The sequence below is a fragment of the Myotis daubentonii genome, chromosome 13 (genome assembly GCF_963259705.1).
Source record: "Myotis daubentonii chromosome 13, mMyoDau2.1, whole genome shotgun sequence".
In the NCBI taxonomy this organism is placed as follows: domain Eukaryota; kingdom Metazoa; phylum Chordata; class Mammalia; order Chiroptera; family Vespertilionidae; genus Myotis; species Myotis daubentonii.
In genome coordinates this window covers 21,272,377-21,297,957 of record NC_081852.1, presented here as the reverse complement: position 1 = coordinate 21,297,957, position 25,581 = coordinate 21,272,377, and the positions used below count along the sequence as shown (strand labels likewise).

Genomic DNA, 25,581 nt, shown 5'->3' with positions numbered 1-25,581 from the left:
GTAAACTATAAAGCTCCAAAAAGGACATGTGGGTGTATCTCTGTGACCTTGTGGTAGGAAAGGACTTCTTAGCACCTAGAGAGCACAGGCCGTAGCTGGAAAATGATCTACGTCAAAGGATTTCCAATTCAATAGCAATGTACAGACACAGTCAACAACAGGTGACATGTGGGGAGATTTGGGCAACAATTAAAACCAGCAAGGGACTATGCTTAGAAAAATATAAGGAATTCTATAAGTTCATTAAAAAAAAAGTTGTAAAGTTCAGTGGAAAATTAGGCAAAAGGCATTTGCAGAGTGGGAATCCCAGTGGCTAGTGGACATATGTAGAGCTACTGAAACTGACTGGAAATCAGAGAAATGCAAACGCACTGCCGTGACCAACCTCTTCACACACCCCCGGACAGGTGGGCCAGGTCCCCCAGCTGCCTGTGTGTTCCACGCGCTAAGAATGGATTCTAACGTTGAGTATGTTTGCAACTGATCTGATGGTAGCTTTGAACACTGTGTGAAACATTATACCCTCCCCCCAAAACCCCATTCTTCTCCCTAGTAGACCTGTATGACAGAAAGTTGTGCTTAATTATTACTGTATTTCTAATGTCATCAAAAAGTTCTTGGAAGTTCATTTTCTCTCTTGTTGAATAAGTACCCACACAGCATCCTCTATTTTACTGTGGCCTTTTTACAAAAAGGACTAACAAATACATTAATAAATACACTGTATCTGCCATGGGCGGTGGTTCAGTGGTTAGAGCACCAGCCCATGCACTATAGGGTCGCAGGTTTGATTCCCGACGCACGTGTCAGGGTGAGTGCTGGAGGCAACCGGTCCATGTGTCTCTCTCACATCGAAGTTTCTCTCTCTCTCCCCCTCCCTTGCCTTTCACTCTCTCTGAAAAGCAATGGGAAAAAAATATCCTCAGGTGAGGATTAACATGATCTCATTCATATATGGAATCTAATGAACAAAATAAACTGACAATCAAAATAGATCCAGAGACACTGAAGCATGCAAGGGACTGATGTATTTTGGAGGGAAGGGGGAGTGTGGGAAGAGATTAACCAAAGAACTTACGTGCATGTATGCATAGCCCATGGACAGGTAATAGTGTGGGGAAGGCCTAGGGAGGGGCAGGAGCAGGTTGAAGGGGGTCAATGGGGGGGGGGGGGAAGGACACCTATAATACTGTCAACAATAAAAATAAATTAAAAATAAAATAAAAACATAGAGCTTGAAGAAAAAAAGAAAGAATACACCGTATCAGTTAGAAGCCACATACTATTAGGCTAAGTCACATGATATCACCATTTTTGTAGGTCAAAAATGATCAAATGTCAGCCATTCCATATTATTCAACTTAATAGATGTATATACAGCAAAATAGATCAATCTTTAAAACCTAGTATTGAGTGACAGAAGAAATAGAATGGAAAAGCATTACACCATGTCTGTGAGTAAAAAATAATCAATAGCAACTGCAGGCAGTTAATAACGATACATGCCTGTCCCGGGGCATTTAGCAAAGCAGTGGAACTGATACTTCTTTGGGAGAAGAGCGGAGGTCAGGTGGGGGTATAAACGGGAAAACCCAACCGTAATAACACTTTGCCACCATTTAATGGGCAATTGCCACGTGCCTGTCACCGCTTTAAGCAGCTCATTGCGCCTCACAGCACCCCTGAGGAAGGCACTCTCATTGTTCCCACTTTACAGATGAAGAAACTGAGCCCAGAGAGGTTAAGTAGCTTGCCCAAGGCCATTCAGCTGGTAAACGTTGGAGCCAGGATTTGGACCCAGATAGTTTAGGCTTCAGTTTCAGAGATCAAATCTGAAGTCCAATGAAGTGAGTATGGTTCAAAGGGGTAGAGGTGGACCCAAGAGATCTGAAAAAGCAAACCGCCTTTTACCTCAATACTGCACCCACCCCATGCCCGGGAAATCCCTGCTGTTTCTTGCTCGTCTTCTCCAGAAGTCAGAGCACCCGCCTCAGCCTCTGGCCAAAGAGTTAGGAGGCACGGACCCTGTGGCTACGTCAACCTGGAGTGGTGGGCTGTGCCATCCACGGGACAGTATGACCTGCTCGGTGCCGCTTGGGAAATGGCTCCTGCATGGTGTGCCGAGGGAGCCGCTAGGACCTTGGATCAGATAGGTCTGCGTTTAATCCTGGCTTCAAGTTCAGCTGCCTGTGAGGCCTTGACAGATCACTTCTGTCAACAGAGGTGAAAACACCTGCTTCAAAGAGGGGTAGGGCTTAGCACAGTGCCGGCTTTCGTAAGTGCTCAGTGAACTGCTGCTGTCCCAGGTTCATTGACATCGCCGAGGGGACGAGACTGCTTTTCATCATACCTTCTTGAAAGAGGGGCACTTGGGAAGAGCAGGGAGGAGCCTACATCATCCCACTTACCCCGTCTGCCCGCTTCCCCTTTGTCTCCCTTTCTACACCCCTCCTTTCTCCAAACCTCGTCTTCCCACTCACTGCCTCCTTCAGCCTTTCCTGACCTCCCTACTTACATAATCTGCTCAGTGGACAGGAGCAGGTTGGTCACCCCATTCTGTTCTTTATGGAGAGGTTCATGCTCCCCAACCAGCTCAGGTTCCATCTCCTCTCTGACCTGCCACCCCCCACCCCATGCCCAGGACCGTGTCCCTCTGGGCCGTGGCTGCCTGGGTGGCTCAGGAGTTCACAAGCACCTGCCTGCTTTGCCTCCTTCTCTCCCTCCCCATCATGGTGATCACTGAGTCCCCTGGGACCCACACATGCACAGTCCTGAGATGTGAGCCGCTGAACCGAGAAGGCCTGTGCAGCCCAACCACACCACCGCCGGACCCAGAAAGAAGCCATTCTTTCCTCAGGGGCTCCTGTGGCCTGAGCTGCTGCCTGGGCCCTCCCCCTGGTATCCATCAGCGGAACGACTACAAGGGAGGGAGGCCTTCCCACTGCCCGAGAGAACATGGAGGCCGACAGGTGTGGCCTGCCCGGGGTTGCCCAGCTCCTGGGTGGTACAGAGCCACCCACATCCCATATCCAGGACCTTTCGGTCACACCCCACCACCTCCGCCAGCGGTGACCACCTAACGTCCACATTTTTACCATGAAATCCTCCCCCACTCGTTTTCCCCAGAACCTAGGCCCACACCAGCCACCTTTCCTCCACGGCCCTGTGACTCGGAAGAGCTCATGGGGCTTGGCTGGCGTGGAGCCTGGTCTGGGCAGCCCTCCTGTGATCAGCACTGATCTTCTCTGGCTCCAAGAGCGGTGCCTTCTGCCTGGCACAGTGTGGGCTCCGCAAGGAGAAGGGACTGGCCCAGGGTGAGAGGAAGCCACCGTGACCCCACTTCTCGTGCAGCCGTAATGAGGATGTCAGTGGGCCCCCACTTCTCCGGAAGTGGCATCTTATGCTTAAGGCAAGCACTGTCGGCATCGCACTTCACAGATGAGGAAACACTCACTAAGGTTACGTAACAGGAAGGCTCATGCTAGGCCAGGAAGTGGCAGGTCTGTGTGAGTCTGAAGTCCACGTGTTTTCCACGGGGCCACCCTGCCTCCCTGGTTGTCATGACAACTCTATCATGTACAGACCCTGCCTATGCTGTTCTCTCTTTATAGATGGGCAAACTGAGGCTTAGAGAGCTCGAGAAACTCACGCTCACATGGATGGTTACGTGGTAGATGCTAAACTAGCTTCTGGTCCAATCTTTATTCTGTCCATTACACATGAACTCTCCCATCCATATCTGGACACTCCCCCCCCCCAAGTCTGGGCAGTAGAAGTGTAACTAGGAGAGGATATGAGGGGGTGCCCTGGGTTGGCATAAGAAACAGATGGGAGGCCCGGTTGTTGGAGGGGTCGAGAAGGGTCAAGTTGCAGAGTGTTAGAAGGTAGGCCAACGTGATGTGCTGGGCAGGAGGGAGCCATGCAGGGTCTTATGGGAGCAGTGAAGTGCTGGCTGGTATCTTACAATGCCCGCTTGTGCAGCCCACCGCCCTGTGGCCACCTCCCCCCGCCCAGCCCCGGCCCACCTCCCACCCCCCTCCTCGCAGGTTGGGGACATTCGGTTGCTGAGGTCAGGTCTTTGTGTGAAGGACAGATAATTAATCCCACAAAGTAATCCCCAGTGCACTCTGGCAGATTTATGGAGATCACCTCTGTCCCAGGAACTCTCCTTATCATCTTTCATCCCAGGCAAAGCGAGTGACTTGTTATATCACAGGCCCCACGCCAACAGGAATTTCATTTAGGGGAGTTCTCCAGGTGGAGGGAGATTGATAACGCAGGCCTGGCGGGAACCCATGGCGGTCCTGGCCAGGGAGGGAGGGGCAGAATGGGCATCATCATCACACCTCCTTCCCCCAGCTCCTTCATCTTCATCTTTCTCCACTGGGGGCCCAGTTTCCTGGAGCTCACCTGTCACGGCTGCAGGGAGCCAGGTATTGTCCAGTTCAAACCTCCCAAGTCATAGATGAGAAAGCTGAGGCTGGAGCAGTGAGGGAGGTCCTCATTTCTCAGGCCGGCCCTGTGGCTGCTCTGCCGCAGTTCTCTCCCCCATCAATGTCCTCCCCTCCCCACCCACCCACCCCATCCACCCGGAAGCTGCCTCAGGTGCAGGAAGCTGTCAAGGTCTGTCATTGGTAGGGGCGCCTCAAAGTCCCCCATGGTAGTCCTTGGAGCCGGCCTCCCAAGGGAGCTTTCGTGGTTGGGGGCGGGAGTGGGCATTGGCAGGGCCTGTGGGGGGGCGCTAGTCTTAGAGGCCAGGATACTCTCTTCTAGTCTATTACTCTTCCTCTCACTTGCTGGGCAGTTTGCGGGGCTCTCCTTGTCCCTCTGTGTAACACGACGAGTTTGAGCTAATTTGATTATTTATAAGTATTTATTAGGCACCTCTCATGTACCAGCTCCTGAGGATATAGCCATGAGCAAGACAGATAAAGTTGGTGCCCTCAAATTTATAGTTAGTGAGGAAGAGGGACAAGGGCTTGCAAGGAAATGAGAGAGAGAGAGAGAGAGAGAGAGAGAGAGAGAGAGAGAGAGAGAGAGAGAATGACTGAGCTGGGGTGGTTGGAGAAGGCCTCGGTGATATGCCCACATTTGAGAGGGGCCTGAGCAGCCATGTGGAGCTTTGGAGAAAGAGTTCCAGGCAGAGGAAACGGCATGTGCAAAGGCCCTGAGGCAAAAAGAAACAGAAAATTAGAAAATGGTTCGATGAGGCTAGAGTGTGGGAGGGAGCAGAGGATTGGGTGTAGGCAGTGAGCTCAGAGAGCTGGACAGGCACTGATCATTGAAGGTCTAACGGACCAGGGCGAGGAGTTGGGATTCTTCCATTTGCACCGGGAAGACATTAATAATGGAGCCACTTGATTTGCATCAGGCTTTTAAAAGATCACAGAACGATCTGCTGGGTGGAGAGTGGGCTGGAGAGAGGGCAGGAGGAGAGGCAGGGAGAGCAGCAGGAAGGCCACCGTGTGAGCAGCCGAGAGAGAATCCAGGGTCTCATCCCGCTCCCCATCTCAGGCTCTGTCCATCTGTCTGCCAGCTGCTCACAGCTCTCCCTCACCACCCACCCTTCTCCTTTAGGGGCGTTGGTTCTTGTGAGTCCCCCGTTGGCCTGGCCTCTCTGCCCTGCCCCAGGACTCTCAGGTAAAGCCGTGTCCCGGGCTGGCCTCAGAGCTACTCTCAGCACACCCCCCTACATCCACACCCCTGCTCCCCCACCCTCAGGAGCCGGGGGCAGGCTGCGGGCACCCCAGAAGTGAAGGGAGGGCCTGGTCACCGCCCAGAGAGCAGGGGACAGCGTGGCAGCGTACAGGACCGCCCTCGCCAACTTGGCAGCCCTTGTCAACAGGAACGGAGCCCGGTGGGGCGGCTCCTTCCTGAGGCTCACACCCGGCCCTCGGTAATTAAAGCCATAAGTCATCTTCCGACGGGGGAGCCGCAGGCTCGGGCTGCCACAGCTGGCAGTGCTTGGGGCTTCGTGCTGGGAGGGAGAGTGGGCACATCTAGGCAGAGGTGGGTGGGGCTGGAGAGCAAAGACTGCCCTCCGTTCTGGCTTCCGCTGAGGTGGTGTTTGGGCTCTGAGGCTCTACTCGGGGGCAGTGCCAGGAGCTTTGCCACAAACAAAGGGCTCGCTTCCTCTTTGCCATGGATGCTGAGAGTCTCAAGCTTGCAAAACACCTCCAAAAGATGCCCACTGTCTCCAGTGGGATTCTTGGCTCCCCTTCCAGAAGTATCTATTCCCAGAGCACGGGGTGGGGGTGCCCTAGGGTGCCCACCCCTTTGGCTATGCGGGGGAGTTTCCCGGAGAATCTGCCCTCCTGCCCAGAGAGCAGGGTCTGCAGGCCTGGCCAGCCCTGCAATGGAGAAGTGCCCCAGACCACGCATCGGAGGTGGCCCCGTGGGAGGGGCCCTGGACGCTGACCTGTGGCCTCTCCCTTTCAGAGGAGGCAGTCAGGGCCTTAAAAGATTCGGGCTGCTGATCCTCCTCCCAGGCCAAACAGCCAGGGACGCCTCTCCTTCTCCTGCTTCTCGCTTGCTCAGCAGAAGTTCCTGCCTGCGGGCGCCAAGGGGACAGGGACACCTTGGGACACCCCTCCCCGCCTGGCTCGGCTCACTCATCACGCATTCTGAACGCCCACTTGCTTTGGGGCGCCGGGCCAGGACCTAGGGATGTCATGGGACATCTGGGACTAATGCTCGAGCTGGGAGGATGGGAACATTCTGGAGGCCGGGCTGCCAGGATGAAATGGGCACCCATGCCACCCCCCCCAACACACACACACACACACACACACACACACACATATACATCCACGCCCGCCCCCCCCCCCCCCACACACACACACCACCTGTCCAGGCACCTGGCCTTCATCAGAGAAACAGGGCCAGGATCACTGGCAAATATGAAATATTAACTATTTAGAAAAGTACAGAAACTGATATAACATTCCCCATGTGCTCACCCTCCCAACAGCATTTGTTGACATTTCACCGTATTTGCTACTGATCTTTTCTGCTCTTCTTTTCATTCTTGTGTAAGAAATGACAGTACAGATACTGTTAAAGGCACTTTTCCCTTCATTTTCAGCGATCTCAGACGCTTAGTCTCTGAGGTCTGAGTAGAAAGGGCTAATGCCTGTAACCCTAACGTGGTTTCGAAATGGGGTCCCCGACTTGAACCGGGTTTGTGGAGTTTAGGTGACATTAGGGAATCGTTCGTTTTGTTAAGTGTGACGATGGCATGTGTGAGGCATCTCAGAAATCCTTAGAAGAGATGTAGACTGTATTTAAGAATGAACTGGAATCTGCTCCAACAACTCCAGAAAAAAGTTGGGGGGCGGTGATTTTAAAAGAAAATACTGGCAAAATGTTGATGGTTGTTGAATCTGGGTACTGGGTACTTCGTTGCACTCTTGTCTCTACATCGGTGTATGCGTGGCATTTCCCATAGGAGACCCCCCACTGGTCTGGGATCCACATCCGACTGTGGCTCAGACGAGCACCCAGACTTGAGGCTGACCTGTCTGCCGCCGGCTCTGCCTCTGACTCGCTGTGTGATGCGGGCCGAGTCCCATCCTCGACCCTCAGTTCTCCAGGAGGGGAAGAAGTTTGAGCCTCATGGGCCCTAAGCATCCTTCGTTTTCTATCTCTGGCACCGGACGCATCTAATTTGCATGCTCAGAGACCCCACTGAAGGGAACCGTGGAAGAAACCCTTCTTACACCTTCAGTTTCCTCCCTGGTTTTCTCCCACCATCCTTTGAGAGAGACTTTGCAAAAAGGGTTCTGTGCCAACTATGTTGGAGAGACGCTGTGTCACAGCATCCTTGTCTTTGTGCAAATCTCAATACACATAAGAGTAATAAAGGCTCTGACAAGTCCTGCAGTGAAGACACCAGTTCAGTGTTTCCCTGATTTGTTTGCCCACAGAACTTTTTTTTAAATTGGCCTTTTCCATACCCCATGCATCAGAGTTCTGGGAACACCCTCTGGGACTCCCTAACATCCTGTTTTCAGTTTGGGGGCTCCTGCCCCATAAGACAAATTTGCCATCTTTTCTTGTGAACGTGATGATTCTGACTCATTCTCAGTAGAACACAGATGTGTTAATGTTTTCCGTGTTGTCCAGTGGGTTTTGTACTTCAATCTGTAGTTTTCCCCTCAGTCATTTCCTGATCAGAAACATCTGCTTTGATGTTACACTATGAGTCACTGACCAGCTGTCAGCAAACCCACCAACAGCAGGAAGCTGGGTGTGGCACACTCTGGGACCGTCCTGGTGGGGCCGTCAAGAAGCAGTGTTTCTAGGGAGGAGTAGGAGAAAGAACTCCGGCTTTGACATCAAAGGCTGTGGGTTCACATCTCAGCTCAACCGCTGGCCAGCCATGTGACTTCGGACAGATTCTTTTGCCTCACCTTAACTGACTCACCAATGAAGTTATTGAAAGGATTAACCAGCATAGTAGGTGTTGAGTACTGCGTTTCCCTCCTTTTCCAAAAAGATTTATACAGTGGGGCCTTGACTTACGAGTTTAATTCGTTCCGTGACGGAGCTCGTAACTCAAATTACTCGTATGTCAAATCATAAAGTGAACGAGTGAGACACGTGATGCTGGGCTAATGTTGTGGCGTTCACTGTGACATTCGCTGCACCAACTAGCGGTGGGGTATCTGAAGCTGGCTCGTAACCCGAATTTTAGCTCGCAACTCAAAGCAAAAAATCGGCTGAGAGACGGCTCATATCTCAAAAAACTCGTTAGTCGGGACACTCGTAAGTCAAGGCCCCACTGTAGTTGCTAGTATTTATTGAGCACCTACTATGTGCTGAGGTAAGAAGGTACCTTACCTGCGTTCATCTTCACTTCCGCTCTATAAATATTATCCCTCCCCTTTTACAACGGAGGAAATTAAAGCCCAGAGAGGGCAGGAAACGTGCCCACAGTCACACAGCGTGTAGGAGTGATGCTGTGACTTTTAGCCCTGGCTCTGGCCCCTCCAACATCTGCCTCTATCAGAGAGATCAGATGCAGATGAAGACGTGTTGACTCGCTGAACCTCAGGAACCTCACCTGCCCGGTCTGTGTCTCTTGGTCCCAGGGTGTGGCCTAGATGGCACGACGCCAGCCAGGCCCTGTGCATCCTTGGCTGAGTGCTCGCAGGCAACATAGAATCCTAAGACGGAAGAGTCCATGGGGATTCCAGGTTCCCTGAAGCCCCAAGTCCCCAGTTCCATCCCGCAGGGCCCCCTCTAGGGGTGAGGGGGGTGCTGAGTGTGTGGACTCCAGCCCCCTCCTCCTCTGCGTCAGCCAGGGCAGCTAGCTCTGATTTTGGCTGTTTAATAGACTGGGGTTTTGGGCAAGGTTTTTCCTGATAAGAGGATTTTCTAGTAAAACAAAGACATTTGAAAACCCACTGCCAGAGAAAAGCCCCTTCTTTTTTTAAACAGGGGAGGACCGTGAGGCCCAGAGAGGTTAGGAACTTGCTGGGCTGTCTTCCTGATCCCCAGGCCGATCTCTGTCCTCTCTCCGGGGGCAGGGGCCAGGCCGAGGCGGGCTTTGCAGCCCTCGGGGAGCCCTTCAAGGTCAGTCATCTGGGCCAGGGCTGCTCGCTGGTGGCCAGCTTCTATGAAGATAACTGTGTCTGAGGCTGGCTCCCTGAACCTCGTCCGACCACATCTATTTCTGGGCTGCGGAGCCCTGACGGAGCACAATTTGATTCATAAATTACCCAGCTCAAGGTGTGTGTGATGGGCTCTCCTTCACAGATTTGAAAGTCATTCACTCTGGAACTTGCAGCACTTGGGGCTGGAGGGGCGGGCACTGAGGGACTGTGGGGACCGGCACTCCAGGAGGGAAAGTGGCCGGAGGTGGGGAGGACTTGGAGTCAGGGAGCACTGCTCTGTGCCAGTCATGTGCTCATTGCCTTGCTGAACCCTTCCGACAACGCAGGAGGCAACTCCTATTATTATCATCGTCCCTGTTTGGCAGGCGAGGAAACTGAGGCTCAGCGAGGTGGAGCCCCTTGCCTAAAGCCGTGAAGCGGGATTTGAACTTGGGGCTCTGCGATGCCCTCGTTTCTCCCTCAGGATCATGATGATGGCAGGACGGGGGACTGAAAAGGTGCCATTTACAGGAACAGTTGGACTCTGGGAAATAGGATTGAAAGGGAAGGTTCGGGGCTAACAAGCCTCTTCCCACACTGGCATCTCACTCCTCCCTGCTCCACTTCTCCACGGTCCTTTCTGTCTGACATTGTCCAGGGCCAGGCACTGCTTGGTTCCGCCTGGCTCGGCACCCGGTTCACCATCCTTGACACATACCAGTCAGGGCTCAGCACTTTACAGTTTGTAAAGCATTTTCAGATCCCTTATTTCATGGAACCTCAAAATAGCCCAGTGAGCAGGACAGGTATTCTCGGCCATAATGAGGAAACTGAGGTTCAGAGAGGCCCACAAGCTTACAAGTGTGAATCCAGCCCCCTAACTTCCTGTCGGTGCTAATGAGTTCTTCAGTCGTCTTCTTTACACATGTCCTTTGTCCTTTCCCTGGGGCTGACCAGTCACCCCTATAGATGGTGGGCTCCCTGGGCTTTACGCAGGCCCCCCAGCTATGCCTGGTACAGAGAGGCCCAGTTCGTGGTAGATGGTGGCTGGTGCCCTACTCCCCAAGACGCCCCATCCTTCGGGCCCGCCTTTGCCACGTCCCACTGCTGGATCAGCACAGAGGTGCTGGAGGAGGGGTGACGCCCGCCAAGATGACAGGCAGAGCATACCCCCACTTGGTGCTTCCTTCTCCTTAGGCAGCTGATCACTGTCCTCTTTGTTTTCTTAAGTGTCTCCCCTCCTCCTCCCCACCTCGCACTCTCTCTCTAGGACAAGGCCTTTCAGATCATCAAATATCAAACGCTTCTTATTCGAGGATTGAGATGGCTTTATCGGAGCCCATAAATCTCCCAGAGCCCTGACACTCTCTTAAGTGCCAAGCCTCAGGTGAGTTATGTGGGCCGGGCCCAGCAGCGGGCAGAGCAGGCGGCCCTCTAGGGAGCATGGCGCCCCTCGGCTCCCACCCTAGCCCAGGAGGGCCCCCCATTGAGGCTGGACCTGGGTGTTCCGAGCCCACCTGCCCCAGGCCCTGGAGGTCACCACGCTCCAGGCAGGTGAGCCGGTGGGTCCTTAGGGCTCCACAGCCCTCTGCTTTTCTTCTCCTCACCTGGCTCCTCTCCTGGCCAGTCTCCAGCCCCCAGGGGCTAGGAAGCACCAGCCCCACGCAGGAGAGACCATGGCAGCCGGGAGGGACATTTGAGACTTGAAAGACCCAGGTCCCAACCCCAGCCTGGTCACTAAATAACCGCATATCCTTGGATGTGTCATTTCCCCGACCGAGCCTCAGTTTCCTCATCTGATAAATGGGGTACTGTGCTGGCCTCACAGAGCACTTTGAGAAATCAGCCATCTCATGAATATGGAAAAACCTGCAAAGCTCTCTGTCTTCTCCGACTCTCGGGAGCAGCCTGGCGTGCGGACGGTGGAGCTGGTCAGCCTGGCCTTGAGTCCTGGTTCTGCCACTTACCAGCCGTGTGACTTCAGGCGGACCCCTTAGTCTCTCTGTGCCTCCGTTTTCTCACCTGTAAGATGAGAATAACAATAAGGGAAGAATAAGGATGCTGGTGAGGGTGCTCTGCAGGGCGTTGCCATGAAGAGTAACTGACGAACGCGGGTGAAGTGCTTAGCGCCTGGCCCAGCGCACTGTGGGCCCACCGGCAGTGGCCCTGGAATCGCCCCTTTTCGCTCTACCTTCACCCAATCTCTGCCTTCATCGCCACAGGCCTTCCTGCCTCCAGAGACTCCTCACTGCTCAGACAACGTCCCAAACTGCTTTCCTGTCATTCGAGGCTCCCGCCTCCTGGCATCAGTCCCTCCTGACACCACTTCATGGGACCTCTGTTCCTCCTTTAGGCTTCGCACCTATGAAGCCATCATCCTCCTTCCATCCTTTTGTTCCTACCAGTCCTCCCGACAGGACTGCCCTCTCCTGCTACATACTCACCCACACCCCGCCCCCCAAGGAGCCCTCCTGCACCAGCCTCCCCCACCCACCATGAGCTGCCCTCAGCATGGCTGGGCACCTTGTTGGCACGGGCCCTCTTTCCTCATCTAGACTGGACGCCGCTTGGGAGCAGAGGCCTCATCTCACGCTGGTTGCCAGCGCCTCTCCAGCGCCTTGCAGACTCCCTCAAGCAAACGCCTTCCTTTCTGCTGGCTGATGTGGCCGTGACCGAGGCAGGAAAGGTCCCTGTCCTTGGGACATCAAGTTCAGCAAATTGTTGTTAGTGATGGTGATAGCCCAGGTGGAGGAAGAATTACTCACTACAGCGAATTCACTTCCCGGTCAGCCCGCATCTAGCTCCAGCTTAGGAAACAGGCACGTGGCATCAAACCTTGGGGATTTCTTTGTGGTAAAGTTTACACAACGAAACTTACCGTTTAAAGTGCACAATTCAGTGGCCTCAGGTACAGTCACATGGTTGTACAACCATCACCACTGACTAGTTCTAGAACTTTGGCGATTATTCTTTAAAGGAACTTGTATTAACTTTATTTTTAGCAGAAGTAATCAATGAAGTCAAAAGGGAAACGGTGAAATTATTCTAGAGCAATTGTTCTCAACCAGGAGCGATTTTGTCCTGTGCCCCCTCCCCTACTTCCCCCCCCCCCCCCCGGCCTGAGAACATTTGGGCAGTGTCTGGCGGTTTTGGGTTGTCACAGCTGGGTAAAGGGGTGTTTCTGGCATCTGGCTCGAGGTTAGGGATGCTGCTAAACACCCCACAGTGCTCAGAGCAGGCTCCCACAGAGAACTCGCAGCCCAGGTCATTGGTGCCGAGGGTGGGAGCCGTGTCCCAGGATCTGCCCTCAAAAGCCGTCTCTAGAACAAAGTCTCAATATTTCACTCCTAATTCTGTGCTTACACACGGTGGGCAAAAGTAGGTTTACAGTTGTGGGTCCACAAAACACAGTTTATTCTGGTATTATTAGTTATTAATTTTTGTTTTCTTTTCCATACAAACAACTTTTGCCCAGCCCTGTATTTTTAAACAACAACAACAACAAAAAATTGTCTTACAGAACTCTGGTGTTTTGTGACTCCTTTAAAGAATGTCTTAAACATTTGTCTTTTTGAGCCGCCAACTTCTCTTCTGCAGCGTTATTTCCAGTGGCTGCCCACATTTCATATTATAACTTATTTAACTAATCCCCTCGTGTGGTTCACTTAGCTTGTTCCCGATTTCCCTTATTAAACGGCAGCCTGGTGAGATGCTCGTAGCTACATCTGTGGGCACATCCATGATTTTCCCTGTGGAGAAATTCCCCCAGTTGCGGATAAAGGTTTTTGGGGAGTTGGGGAGATTCCGACCTGAGCCACAGCCCCTGGTGATGCCTCGCTGATCCCCACCGCAGTGTCCTCGGAGGACCAGGGCCCCCGTGAGGCTCCCCATCTGCAGGGAGCCAGGCGCTGCTGCGTGAGCGGGCCCGGCTTGACCCTTAGCGACCCTCACATAATAGGCTTCCTATCCTCGGCTACTCAGGTTAATGTTTCATAAATGGGAGCCTGTTATTAGCAAATTAATCAGAGTCCAGTTTGTGGTCTTATTAGGAGAGGTGATCATTTGTTGGTTTAAGTGAGCTTGATGGAAACCGCCGTCCTGTGAAAGGCCCGCAAGACAGGCGGCTGCAATTTCCACCGACTTGAGGGCCTCGAAGGTTGTCTTCCCCGACCGACCGGACAGTGATAACGGTAATTAACTGAGCTGCGCGCAGCTCACACAAACATTGGCCTGGTGTCTCGGGAGGTTGTCACAGCCCCAACTGGCATTGCGAACTGGCTGACCCCTCCTCATGGCCCTGGTGCAGTGTGACGCCGTAAATCCCCCGGTACCGTCTGCCCCACAGCCTTTTGCACCCGCTCAGAACGGCCCCAGACGCCCCTGCTTCAGTCCAGTCGTTCAAAACCCCTGTGTTGAGCACCTGCTTGGGGGAGCCAGTCCCTGCCCTCCTGGCTTACCTTCCAGTGGTGGGAGAGGACAATAACAAACACATGAACATGCAAAGGGAGGTTCAGAAACAAAAGCGCTTTGAAAGAAATGAAACAACAATGGAGTAGAGAATCACGGGGTGACCGTGGCACGGTGGGTGGCTAGGGAGGGCTCCTCTGTGGAGATGACACTTGAGCTGAGACCTGAATGCAGATGAGGCCCCCAGCAAAGACCTGCAGGGAGGGGGCTCCCACTGGCTTCAGGAGAAGCTTTGGGGAAGGGGTGGGCCTACCCCCCCCCACCTCAAGGGTCCAACAGGGAGGGGGAGACACAGCCTGAGGCCTTGTGTCTCCCCCATTGAAAGCCGAGGTAACCCACACCGCTGGTTGCCATATGTTGGTCACAAAGCCGTTGAATGCAGCCCAGCCCAGGATGCCGGCCCCTTTTGTCAGCAGGCAGCTAAGTGACAATTTTTAATTCATAAGATATCTTCCAAAGCCCATGTCTCAGACGGGCTCCCAATTTTCATTATACGGTGATACAGTTCTCTGCCCGACACAATTACATGGCTCCACTGGACATTGATCGCGGCTTAGGCTGCGCTCACAGCTGTTTCGTAACCCCCTCAGCCCCCCCCCCCGCCCCCTCCCCCTCCCAGCAGCGGGGAAAGGAACATCCCAGGGCCTCTGGTAGGACGCGAACTCTTTAGTTTGGTGAGAGCTGAGCTGAAGTCCTTGTCCGCCCCTCACTGCCTGGAGGACCCAGTGCCACTCATTCCATGTGCCTTAGTTTCCTCATCTGGAAAATGGGGATAACAGGACCCATCTCATGGGAGTTTGGTGAAAAGTGAAAAACATGCATGCAAAACACCTCACCAGGCGCCATACATGCTGGCTATTGTGGGGGAGCCCCTCACGGCTCATTCTGGATGACACAGGCCACAGTGGGGACTAACCTATCTGATCGTTCTACTCACAAAGCAGGCAGAGCAGGGGATGAAGCAGCGGGGACCAGAACATGCGCCGCCTCTGACAGGCACCCCCGCAGGGGCGCCGCAAACATGATCACACCTAATCTGAACACAGCCCGGGGAGGGGGCTGTTACCCACACTTTACAGAGGAGGGATGTGGCTCGGGAGGTGAGAGGTTCGCAGGGGGTCTCCCCGCTCAGAAGTGGCAGAGCTGTCATTGGCCCCTGGGTCTATGTTCACTACGTGAGTTTGTGCACAGGCGGTGGTCTTCGCTTGGGTGTTGATGTGACAGGTACGTAGACTCCAGGCAGCGTCCAGGACTAAGAGAGAGACCACCGGAGGGAAGGGGTGCAAATCCCAGTTCTGCTCACTTCCCTGGGAGGGTGGTCCCTGACTCTGGGCCTGGGGAGGGCCAGGTGAGGGATCAGGGTCCCCCAGGTCATCTCATCCAGCCTCCTGCCTCCATTCAGGGACTGCATTTGCGTGGATAAGGGCTTGGCCCAGGAGTCCAACTAGATCCTGAGCTCTTTCTCAGCACTTCTTGTGTGTCCCCACAGCCCCGGCACAAGGCCAGGCCCAAAGGCTGCCCCCACCCAGTGCGTGCTCTTTGCCCTTCCTAGCCGCTGTGGAAGGGGCACAAGGCTTCAGGCCACCCAACAGGTGTATAACGAGCACTGTGGTGGCTGCCCCAGGAAGAGACGCGGGAGACCCCAGCCCTGTCCTCAGAAGTGGCAGAGCTGTCATTGGCACCTGGGCATGAGAACCAGGCGAGCCCCAGAGCACCGGGCCGAGCTGAGGGTGCCAGCCCGGCGCTGGGCTGGGAGCATTGGGCGCTGGCACAGTTTCCAGGACTGGCTTCCTGAGGTTGCCGGCATTGGCGGTAGATGATAAGAACGGGAAGGACCGGGGTGGGAGCCCTTGATTTTTCTCTAACTCTGAGGGCAGAGAGAGCGGTCGCTGTCAGCCCAGCGGAGCAGACAAAGCAATTGAAAGTCATCAGCCTGTGTTCCCACACGCACCACCAGCCACTCACTAAACTGCTTCTCGCAGAGACCCAGCTCCGCTGCGGGTCAAGATGCTGCGGGCGAGATAACAAGGGGACAAGATGTCGAACTGATGAGATTTGGCAGGGGCCAGGGGGAGGGGAGCCTGGGGAAGGGGAGCACCTGCCAGGCTCAGAGAGACCAGGAGGTGGGAGGGTGAGCCCCCAGGGTTCAAAAAGAGAGCTGCCTTCCTGCTCCCCAAGTCTGACCATCGACCCACCTGCACCCCCATCCAGGATCCTCCTCCCACTTCCTCCCCTCTGCCTTTGACCATCTGTCTATGCCTCACAGAAGCCCTTTGCTTGACTCTGCTGCGCCCTCTAGCTGCCACTCCACCTTTTCTTGCTTTTACATCAAACTCAGGGCAGTAGCACTTGCACCCACTGTCCCCACTTCTGTTCCTCACCGGCCCTCCTATCTACCGTCTGGCCTAGCTACTGTGGTTTCATAAATGAGAGAAAGAAGGCTGACCCCCCCCCCCCGGCTGCTTTTCATGCTTTTGCAAACTTGACTCACACCCTCTTTCCTGCATATCTGGAGAGGGCTTGATGCCTAAAGCTTCTAGAGGCGGTGGCTCCCCCAAGAGAACCAGCAGGGCTGTAATGACCTGCTTCTTCCCTGTGTGTCTGCCTTAAGTCCGAGTTCCCAGAAGCCTTGGGGCACTCAAGGTGCAGCCCCTCCACCCCGGAGCCCCTCCCCGACTAGGTATATCCACCCACACCTAGGACAGCACCTGTCGATCCCAGGGAAGCAGCTGCCCTTCTGCTCAGCAGTGAGGGGCGAACAGGTGAAAGGCGTACCTGGTGCGCCTCCCCCAACACCCCCAGTCCCCATGGGACCTGGATAAGAATGTCGGGAGACCAGAGGGCTGCCCTGGTGGCATCAGCTTCTAGAATAACAAAGAAACTTACGTGGGTGGCTGCCAAGCTCACAGCCCCCAGGGAAGAGAGAATAGTAAGAGATAGTGATAAGGAAAGGGAGCAAGGAAGTGGTGACCCCCCCCCCCCCAGGGGTGAATGACGCAGGCAGCAGAGGCCAGAGCCCTGGGTGCATTGCCCTATATAGGCCTGAAGGTTTTGTACTTGGCCTTGACCTCAGGGCTGTCAACTTGGGCACATGGACCCTTGGTTGTGAGGCTGTCCTGGCAAGAAGATGGGGTTGACTCGGTGCTCCCACCTAGCAGGCAGCTGTATGCACAGGTTTCTGGGGTGGAGGTGAGGGTGGGGTGGAGGAGGTGACCACATGTTGAAAGCTCCCTATGTGCCAGGCACAGTACTAACTCATTTAATCTTCACAGCAACACATTAAGTATTAGTAACTATTGCTATCCCCATTTTACAGACCAGGAAACTGAGGCCCAGATATGTTAGGTAACTTGACTAAGATCCCCAGCTGGCAAGTAGCAGAGCTGTGATCGGAACCCATTCGGTCTGCCTCCAGAGAGCATCATCCTAACCACCGCTCTACTCCACTCTGTGCTGCTTTTCTTCAGGGGCCTTAGCTCAGCAAGTACTTATACGTTCAATAGTGTGATTATATCATGAACGTTGATGTTGACCATGAGGCTGGAGGCATGAACCTTGCCTGCTTTCCTGTACTGATTCTCCAGCACCTTGCACACAGTAGGTGCTGATTATGAATTCAAATGAAGGAGTGAGCTAATCAGTCAGTCTTTGAATGAGACTTGCTCTTGGCCCTCCCTGTGTGGGGAGCAGGGCTCGCCTCCTGCCCCTACCCCAGCCAGCATCCCAGTGGGTGCTGATGTTGCCATGGTGACGGTAGGAACATTAGAGCCTGTGCCTCATTCAGGAGGCCTTGTCAGCTCCCTGGGTGTAACCCTTTCTGGCTGTTGGTCCTGCAAATGATTCTTACTTAGCAGGAGGTTGGGGGGTGAGCTTCACACACAGATGTGTGAACAGGAAGTGTGTGTGTGTGTGTGTGTGTGTGTGTGTGTGTGTGTGTGTGTTGGGGGAGGGTCCTCAAATTTGAATGAGTACGCCCTGGGGGATATTTGCCTGCAGGTTTGTTGGAGAAGGTGCCTAGGGCAGAGGAGGGGGTGTTTATGTCCTGGGACAGACTCTGGGTTGGGATGGGTAGTGTGGCCATCAGTGGGGGGAGGTTTTGGGAGGGGGTCCCAGTTGAGAGGACCTATTGTCCAAACTGAGAACCAAGCACATTGTTCGGCAAGGGCCTTCTGGCTTGTGGATGATTTATAGGGAAAATCTTGCAAAGGTAAAAATGGAATCGCATTCAGTTAAACATTTGATAGGTTCTTTTATTGGGAAGAATAAATTTATATGCAAATCTGGAATGATGGGATGCTGGAGGTAGGAGCTGGGGTGGGGGTGCTCATGCTTGGGGGGCGGGGGCTGGGCAGCAGGAGACTCTGAGGCCTTGCCTCTGGGCAGCCCTTCAGCTTGGCATTTAGGGGCTCAGAGCAGCCAGCCCCAAAGGTCCCTGCGATGTCTGTGCTTCACCTCCTCAGTCCTGATCACCTGTGATGTGAATGCTTGGTTGAGGGCGGCATCCCCCACTAGACTGTGTCCCCAGTACATTGTAAGAGCTCGATAATTGCTTGTTGAATGGATTAGCTGATGATGAGCAGATGAAAGCATGCACCCCTTTGTTTCCCCAGCAGCAGAATTCCCAGCTAGAGAAACTTCTTGTATTCATGCACATACAAGCTCCTTGCAGCCCTGTCCTCCTCACTCCACAAACACAATAGGAAGGTACCCAGGTCTGTCCATGGCCACAGGAGGAAGCTTTAGACAAGGGGGAGGCAGGAGTGATGTCCCCTCCCACACCTGGCTCCACATCAGAGGCCCCAAAGCCCATAGTCAGAGAGTGACATGAAACCTGAACGGGCTCCACAGGGATCAGCAGCCTCTCCCCTGTTGGGCCAACCTCTGCAGCGGGCTGGGGGCGGGTGCGAGCAGGCTTTAGCCACCAAACAGGTGAAAGCTGACCAGCGTACGGTTGGCCAAGAACAGCCTCTGTCCTAAAGCCTGGAGGTAGAAGAGGAAATTGCCTCCCCTCTGCCTTTTCCCTATTTCATTCCAGGGATGATATGATCTCCTACTGTGTACAGTCCCTTTACAGCTGGGCAAAGGGAGGAACAGGAAGATATGGCAGCTTCCATGGGTGACCCTTGTATCCACCTGTGTGCTGAAGGCCTGGTATCAGTTCCCTCTTGTGGAATCAGTATCTACCCACCCCCTTCCCCAGTCCTGCCTGTCCTCCAGGGCCCAGCTCAAACCACACTTACTGAGTGCTCATTTTGTGCCACACGCTGTTCCAAGCTTATATATATATACTAGAGGCCCGGTGCACAAAAATTTGTGCACTTAGTGGTGGCGGGGGGGGGGGGTGTCCCTCAGCCCGGCCTGTGCCCTCTCACAGTCTGGGACCCCTCAGGGGATGACCACCTGCTGGCTTAGGCCTGCTCCCCGGGGGGATTGGGCCTAAGCTGGCAGTCAGACATCCCTCTGGCAGCCCGGCAGCCCTCGGGGGATGTCCACTTGCCAGTGGGGAGCAGGTCTAAACTGCAGTCAGACATCCTTAGCGCTGCTGAGGAGGCAGGAGAGGCTCCCACCACCACTGCTGTACTGGCAGCCATCAGCCTGGCTTGTGGCTGAGCAGAGCTCCTCCCATGTGAGAGCGCACTGACCACCAGAGGGCAGCTCCTGCATTGAGCGTCTGCCCCCTGGTGGTCAGTGTGTGTCATAGTGACCAGTCATTCCCAGTCCTTCTGCAGTTAGGGTCAGTTTGCATATTACCCTGTTACTACATAAGATAGAGGCCTGGTGCATGGGTGGGGGCCGGCTGGTTTGCCCTGAAGGGTGTCCCAAATCAGGGTGGGGGTCCCGCTTGGGTTCCTGGCCAGCCTGGATGAGGGGATGATGGCTGTTTGCAGCTGGTCACACCCCCTTCAGGGTGGGGGTCCCCACTGGGGTGCCTGGCCAGCCTGGATGACGGGCTGATGGCTGTTTGAGGCTGGTCACACCCCCTTCAGGGTGGGGGTCCCCACTGGGGTGCCTGGCCAGTCTGGATGAGGGGCTGAGGGCTGTTTTCAGGCTGGCGGGTGACTGAAACTCCCAACCTCTCCTTTTTTTTCTTTTTTTATTCTGGGATTTATTTACCTTCTATGGATGTCACTGGAGCTGAGAGCCGGCTTTAGCTGTGAGGCTCAGCTCCAGCTCTGAGACCTCGGTTTGTTTGGCTTCTATAATTGAAACACTGTTGCAACTCCAGCTCTGAGGCCCGGCTGGCTGAAAGCAGGTTTCTGGGGTTTGTTTAGCTTCTATAATTGCAACATTGTTTCTTAGACTGCAGCTCAGAGGCTGGCAGCGGCAGGCGGGGAACCTTGGCTTCCTCCATCACTGGAGCAAGCAAGCCTCCTGTTTGCTTCAGCTGCCTGGCTGCCGGCCACCATCTTGGTTGGCAGTTAATTTGCATATCGCCCTGATTAGCCAATGGGAAGCGTGTCAGAGGTATGGTTAATTACCATGTTTGTCTATTATTAGATAGGATATTCATTTCATATTCTTATTCATTTAATTCTCATAGCCCTATGAGGCAGACCCATTATTATCCCCATTTCACAGATAAGGAAACCAAGACACAGAGGGTTAGACAAGTTGCCCACGGTCATTCAGCTGGACAGTGGTGTAGGGAGCCAATGCCACCCCTTCCATGAAGCTTTCCTTCTTTGAGCCTCCCCATGTGTGAACAGCCTCCCTCTGCTCCGAACTCAGAGATGCTGATTCTTACGGGGGTCAAAGCTCCCTCGCCAGGCTGCAGGTGCTTTAGAGTCAGAATCCCTGGCCCCCCACAGCGCCGAGCACAGGGCCTGGCCGCTTGCCGCCTGCCCAGGGGAGTGCTATGTGAATGAATGGCAGTGCGTGGGTGGGTATGTAGATGAATGAACACACTGGTTAGTGAGGAAGAGAGGAGAGAGGAATTGGGATTTTCCCAGGTAGACAAGTGAACGCAGCCCGCTGGGAAGGGTTCAGGGAAAATGCAGGGGCCCAGTGGGCTGGGAGCCGCCACTCTTCAGGAGCGTGCTTGCTGCTGGGTGTCAGCACGGGCCAGGGGCCTTGAGGGAGAGTTGTCAAATGCCCTGTCTTCAGGGGCTTTTAGGCTGGGTGGGAAGATCACACAAGCACCCAGGAAGCCACGGAAGAACAGTGGCTACTGCCTGTGGCCGTGTCCTCCCATGCACCCCCGTGCACCCCCGTGTCCTCCCATGCACCCCTGTGTCCTCCGTGCACCCCTATGTCCTCCGTGCACCCCCATGTCCTCCCATGCACCCCCATGTCCTCGGTGCACCCCCGTGTCCTCCCGTGCACTCCCCTGTCCTCTCGTGCACACCCGTGTCCTCCCATGCACACCCGTGTCCCCCTGTGCACTCCTGTGTCCTCCCATGCACCCTCATGTCCTCCCATGTCCTCCCGTGTCCTCCCATGCACCCTCGTGTCCTCCCATGCACCCCATTGTCCTCCCATGTCCTACCGTGCACCCCTGTGTCCTCCCATGCACCCCCATGTCCTCCCGTGCACTCCCGTGCCCTCCCGTGCACTCCCATGCACTGCAGAGCCCTTTCCATCCTCCTTAATCTAGCCTCCATTTTAAGGGACTGACTCATCCTTAACACCCAAGAGGAGCCGCGGTCCCAGCCCCAGGTCTGCCTGTCCTGGGCCCCAGTCACACCCAGAATGCTTCTCTCCCTTGCAGGGAATACCAACAGCATCTTTGCCCTGGACTACATCAGTGGGGCGCTGACCCTGAATGGTCTGCTGGACCGGGAGAACCCCCTGTACAGCCACGGCTTCATCCTGACGGTGAAGGTGAGAACCCGGAAACTTCCCTCTGGGTAGAGGGGATGTCTACGCCCGTGGTGCCAGCCTCCAGCAGCGTCCAAGGTGTCGGCGCCCAGGAAGCACATTGCTTCTGCGCTCTCACCCTGTGCTGATTCCTGGGGCACATGCCAATGAGTATCAGGTGTAGGCTATGTCAGGGGCCTTGCTGGGGACATAGTAGGTGCTCATCTCGTGGTCCATACTGTTATCCATAATTCAAGTTCTCTGCTGGAGCCACCTCAGGTTCTTATGTTCACCCCATTTCTGGGTTTTGTCCCATTTCTAATTCTCAGGGCTTCCCGGAGGCTATTGCCTTGTTAGGAAACAGCAATGCAGCAGGGAGGGGTGGCAGCTGCAGTGGTCCCCACCCCGGGAGGTGTGGTGGCAGCCACAGCCCTGCCCTACCCCGCCCCCCTCAGCCCCTGCAGCCACCTGCCTCTCATGGCCAATTTTAATTAAAATCAATGACTTGCTGAGCCATTCCCTGGGAAACCCATTTAGGGCATGGATCCTGCCTCAGTCACAGGGGTCCTTCCCAGCTCCAGCCTTCGACTGGCAGGAGGAGGTGGCACAAAACCTGAGGAGAGAACTCTGAGAAGTAGGCCCTTCCCTAGGTATGGGGAGCACATTGCAGCCCAGCCTGGCTCCTAACTGCTCTCCGTGACCTTGAGAGGGCCTGGGGCAGTGATGGGTTAAGGAGCCCCCTCCCACCACTGGCTCCTTCCTCTCCACCTGATGGGCATGTGTGGGCCAACATGGCCTTTCCACCACCAGCACCAATCCCGTGGGCCCTTCTCAGCCTTCCTTCCTGTGGGCGGCAGCTCCAATGGGAGAGCTGCTTCCTAGTCCCATGGCAGCCACCAACTCACTGCGGGCGGGACCCTGAGCTCGGTTGTCCATCTTTATAGAAAACTAGTGACCCGGTGCACGAAATTTGTGCAAGAGTAGGCCTTCGCAGCCACAGCGGCTGCCTCAATCCCATGGCTGCAGCCCTGCTTTGTCTGGAAGGTCATCTGGAAGGACATCCGGACGGCCATTCAGTCGATTTGCATGTTACGCTTTTATTATTACAGATTTTAGGGGGAGGTTCCAAACTGGCCTGTGAATCCAGATCCCTTGGGAGCTGGTGAAACATGCCTAGTCACGGGCCTCTTGCCCAGAGACGCAGGTTCAGAGGTTGGGGTAGGGATGGGAAGGTATTGGGCTTGGGGGCTTTTGTCTAGAGACTGGACACCAAGGTATCTGATTCCATCTACTCCTGAGTCCAATCCAGACCCTCACAGTGCCTAGCACAGTGTTCAGTCCATAGCAGATGCTGAATTAAGTCTTGATTACATGACATGCTAGCATAAAAATTCTTGGCCTCAGTTTCATCATCTGCCAAATTGCATACTCTCCCTTTGCCCCATGATGAGCCCCCAAATCTATCTTATCCTCTCCACCCCACCTCGTCCCCTTGGTTCTAGAATCCTACTGCTTGAGTTTGACATCTACTGTGGATGTGTGTCCTTGTACAAGTTACTTAACCTCTCTGAGCCTTGGTTTCCTCATTGGTAAATGGGGATCATTACAATGGGAATGCTAATGATAGGCTCTCCTCCTGGGGCTACAAACCTGGGTATGTGCCCTGACTGGGAACCCTGAGAGGATGAGGTGGGATGATTCACACAGAGCGCTGTGTCCAGCATTGAGAAAGCCCTGGGAAATGATGGCTGTAATTGTGATCATGGCTGCCTTCATCCTGAAGTGTTTGTCCTCCATCTGCAGGGCACAGAGCTGAATGATGACCGCACCCCCTCCGACGCCACCGTCACCACGACCTTCAACATCCTGGTTATCGATATCAATGACAATGCCCCAGAGTTCAACAGCTCTGAGTACAGCGTGGCCATCACTGAGCTGGCGCAGGTCGGCTTTGCCCTCCCCCTCTTCATCCAGGTGGTGGACAGGGATGAGGTGAGTCCCTGGAACTATGGCCCATCTAGACCCACCACCCTGCCTGGGAGAGTCACCTGGTATCCCTGTGCTACAGCCCCGCCCCTGCTGTGTCTGAGGATAAATAAGGCTGCAAAAATCAGTGGTCTCTAACTTTTCAACTACTCCCTACCACCTGCAAAAAACGTCTGAGTATACACCTCTAGCATGTAGTTATTTATTTAGAAGCTATATGCATGATTGTCCTACTATGTCATTGGCCCTTTCTAGTATGTGCACTATAAAACATACACCAAAAAATAGGCATTTTAAAAGGTAGAGGCTCTTGTATAACTGATGACGTTGGAAGAATGTCTTATTCCTGCTTTCAGGGTAATCAGGTCCCTCCTTTTCCATGCGAGGAGTGTAAGTGCTTTCAAGGAGATCCAGGCCATAGGAGACCCCAGAGGGGTCTGGGATGCCTGTATCCCCTTGCCCAAGGACCTACCTGGCTGAGGCCAGTCTTAGAAAGAAGGGACTTGGGCCTCAGTGAGGAAGAGGTTGAGTGGGACAGCGGGGAGGAGGCTCTGGGGCTAGGCTGCCGCCCCATGAGCCCTGGCAGGCCCTGTGTCACGGGCCACAGGCCACGGGCCATGGGCCACGGGCCAGGCTCGGATGAGGCAGGCTTCTATGTGGATGGCCCCTCTCCCCTGCCCGTCACAGCCACAACTGTCAACAAGACTTCTATTTATTACCGCTGCTCCCCAGCCCACTCAGCTCAGGAATTCCATTAGGTTCCCAGCCCGAGGTCCTTCCTGCAACGACTCCTCGCTCAGGGCTCCTGCACTGGCCTGTCCAGGCCCAGCCCTCTCCTCGCTCCTCCTGCCCCCTCCACTCTGACTGCTCTGCAACTGCCCAGCATGCCTGCCTGCGCCCACCCCCCCTCCCCACCCAGGAGCCCTACCTCCCACATCCCTCTCCTCCCGCCAGCTTCTCTCAGCTGGACACGGTCCCCTGCAAGGACTCAGGGCCACAGGGGCAGACCAGTTCCTGAGTGTGTGTGTGTGTGTGTGTGTGTGTGCGTGCCTCCATCTCCTGCTAAGTCATTTCAGACCCATCTGTCTGATCACTGAAGTATGTATTAAGCACCTACTGTTTATAAGGATCTATATTTGGCTCCTTGAGGGAGCTCAGGAAGTATAACCCCATGGTCCTTCCCAAGGACCCAAGTGCGTCTACACAAAGGTGGAATGAACCTTTTGAAACGTATGCAAGCTTTGGCCGGTGTGGCTCAGGTGGTTGGAGCATTGTCCCCTGCACTGAAGGGTCGAGGGTTTGGTTTCCAGTCAGGGCACATACCCAGGTTGCAGGTTCGATCCCAGGTCCAGACGCGTACAGAAAGCAACCGATCAATGTTTCTCTCTTGCATCAATGTTTTTTTCCCTCTCTCTCCCTCTCCCTTTCTCTTTCTCTAGAATCAATAAAAATGTGTCCTTGGGTGAGAATTTATAAATATAAATAAATAGAATAAAACATATACAAAATGTAGAAAGTTTAGAAAGTGGAGATAGGCGGGTATAACAACAGCCCAGGAGCGCAGAGGCACTGGCACCGGCAGTGGGTCCAGGGCCCAGGGATGCCCAGCGAGGGCTCTGGAGCTCGCTGAGGAAGGGGACGAAGGGCTGGGAGTCGGGAAAGGCTCTCCGACAAGAGGTGGACTAGGGCTGAGCCTTGGGGCGTAAATCAGATAGTGAGCCGGAGCACAGGAGGG

General features: G+C 54.4%; 1 protein-coding gene across 1 annotated transcript in view; it reads left to right on the top strand.

The window, feature by feature from the left end:
• Positions 1-25,581, top strand: part of LOC132214646 (cadherin-23-like) — a 317,401-nt gene that overhangs the window by 186,382 nt on the left and 105,438 nt on the right. Inside the window, exons 10-11 of the mRNA XM_059661973.1 lie at positions 21,772-21,884; positions 23,664-23,852. Of these exons, the coding sequence (XP_059517956.1) occupies positions 21,772-21,884; positions 23,664-23,852 (302 nt within the window). The remainder of the gene's footprint in view (positions 1-21,771; positions 21,885-23,663; positions 23,853-25,581) is intronic.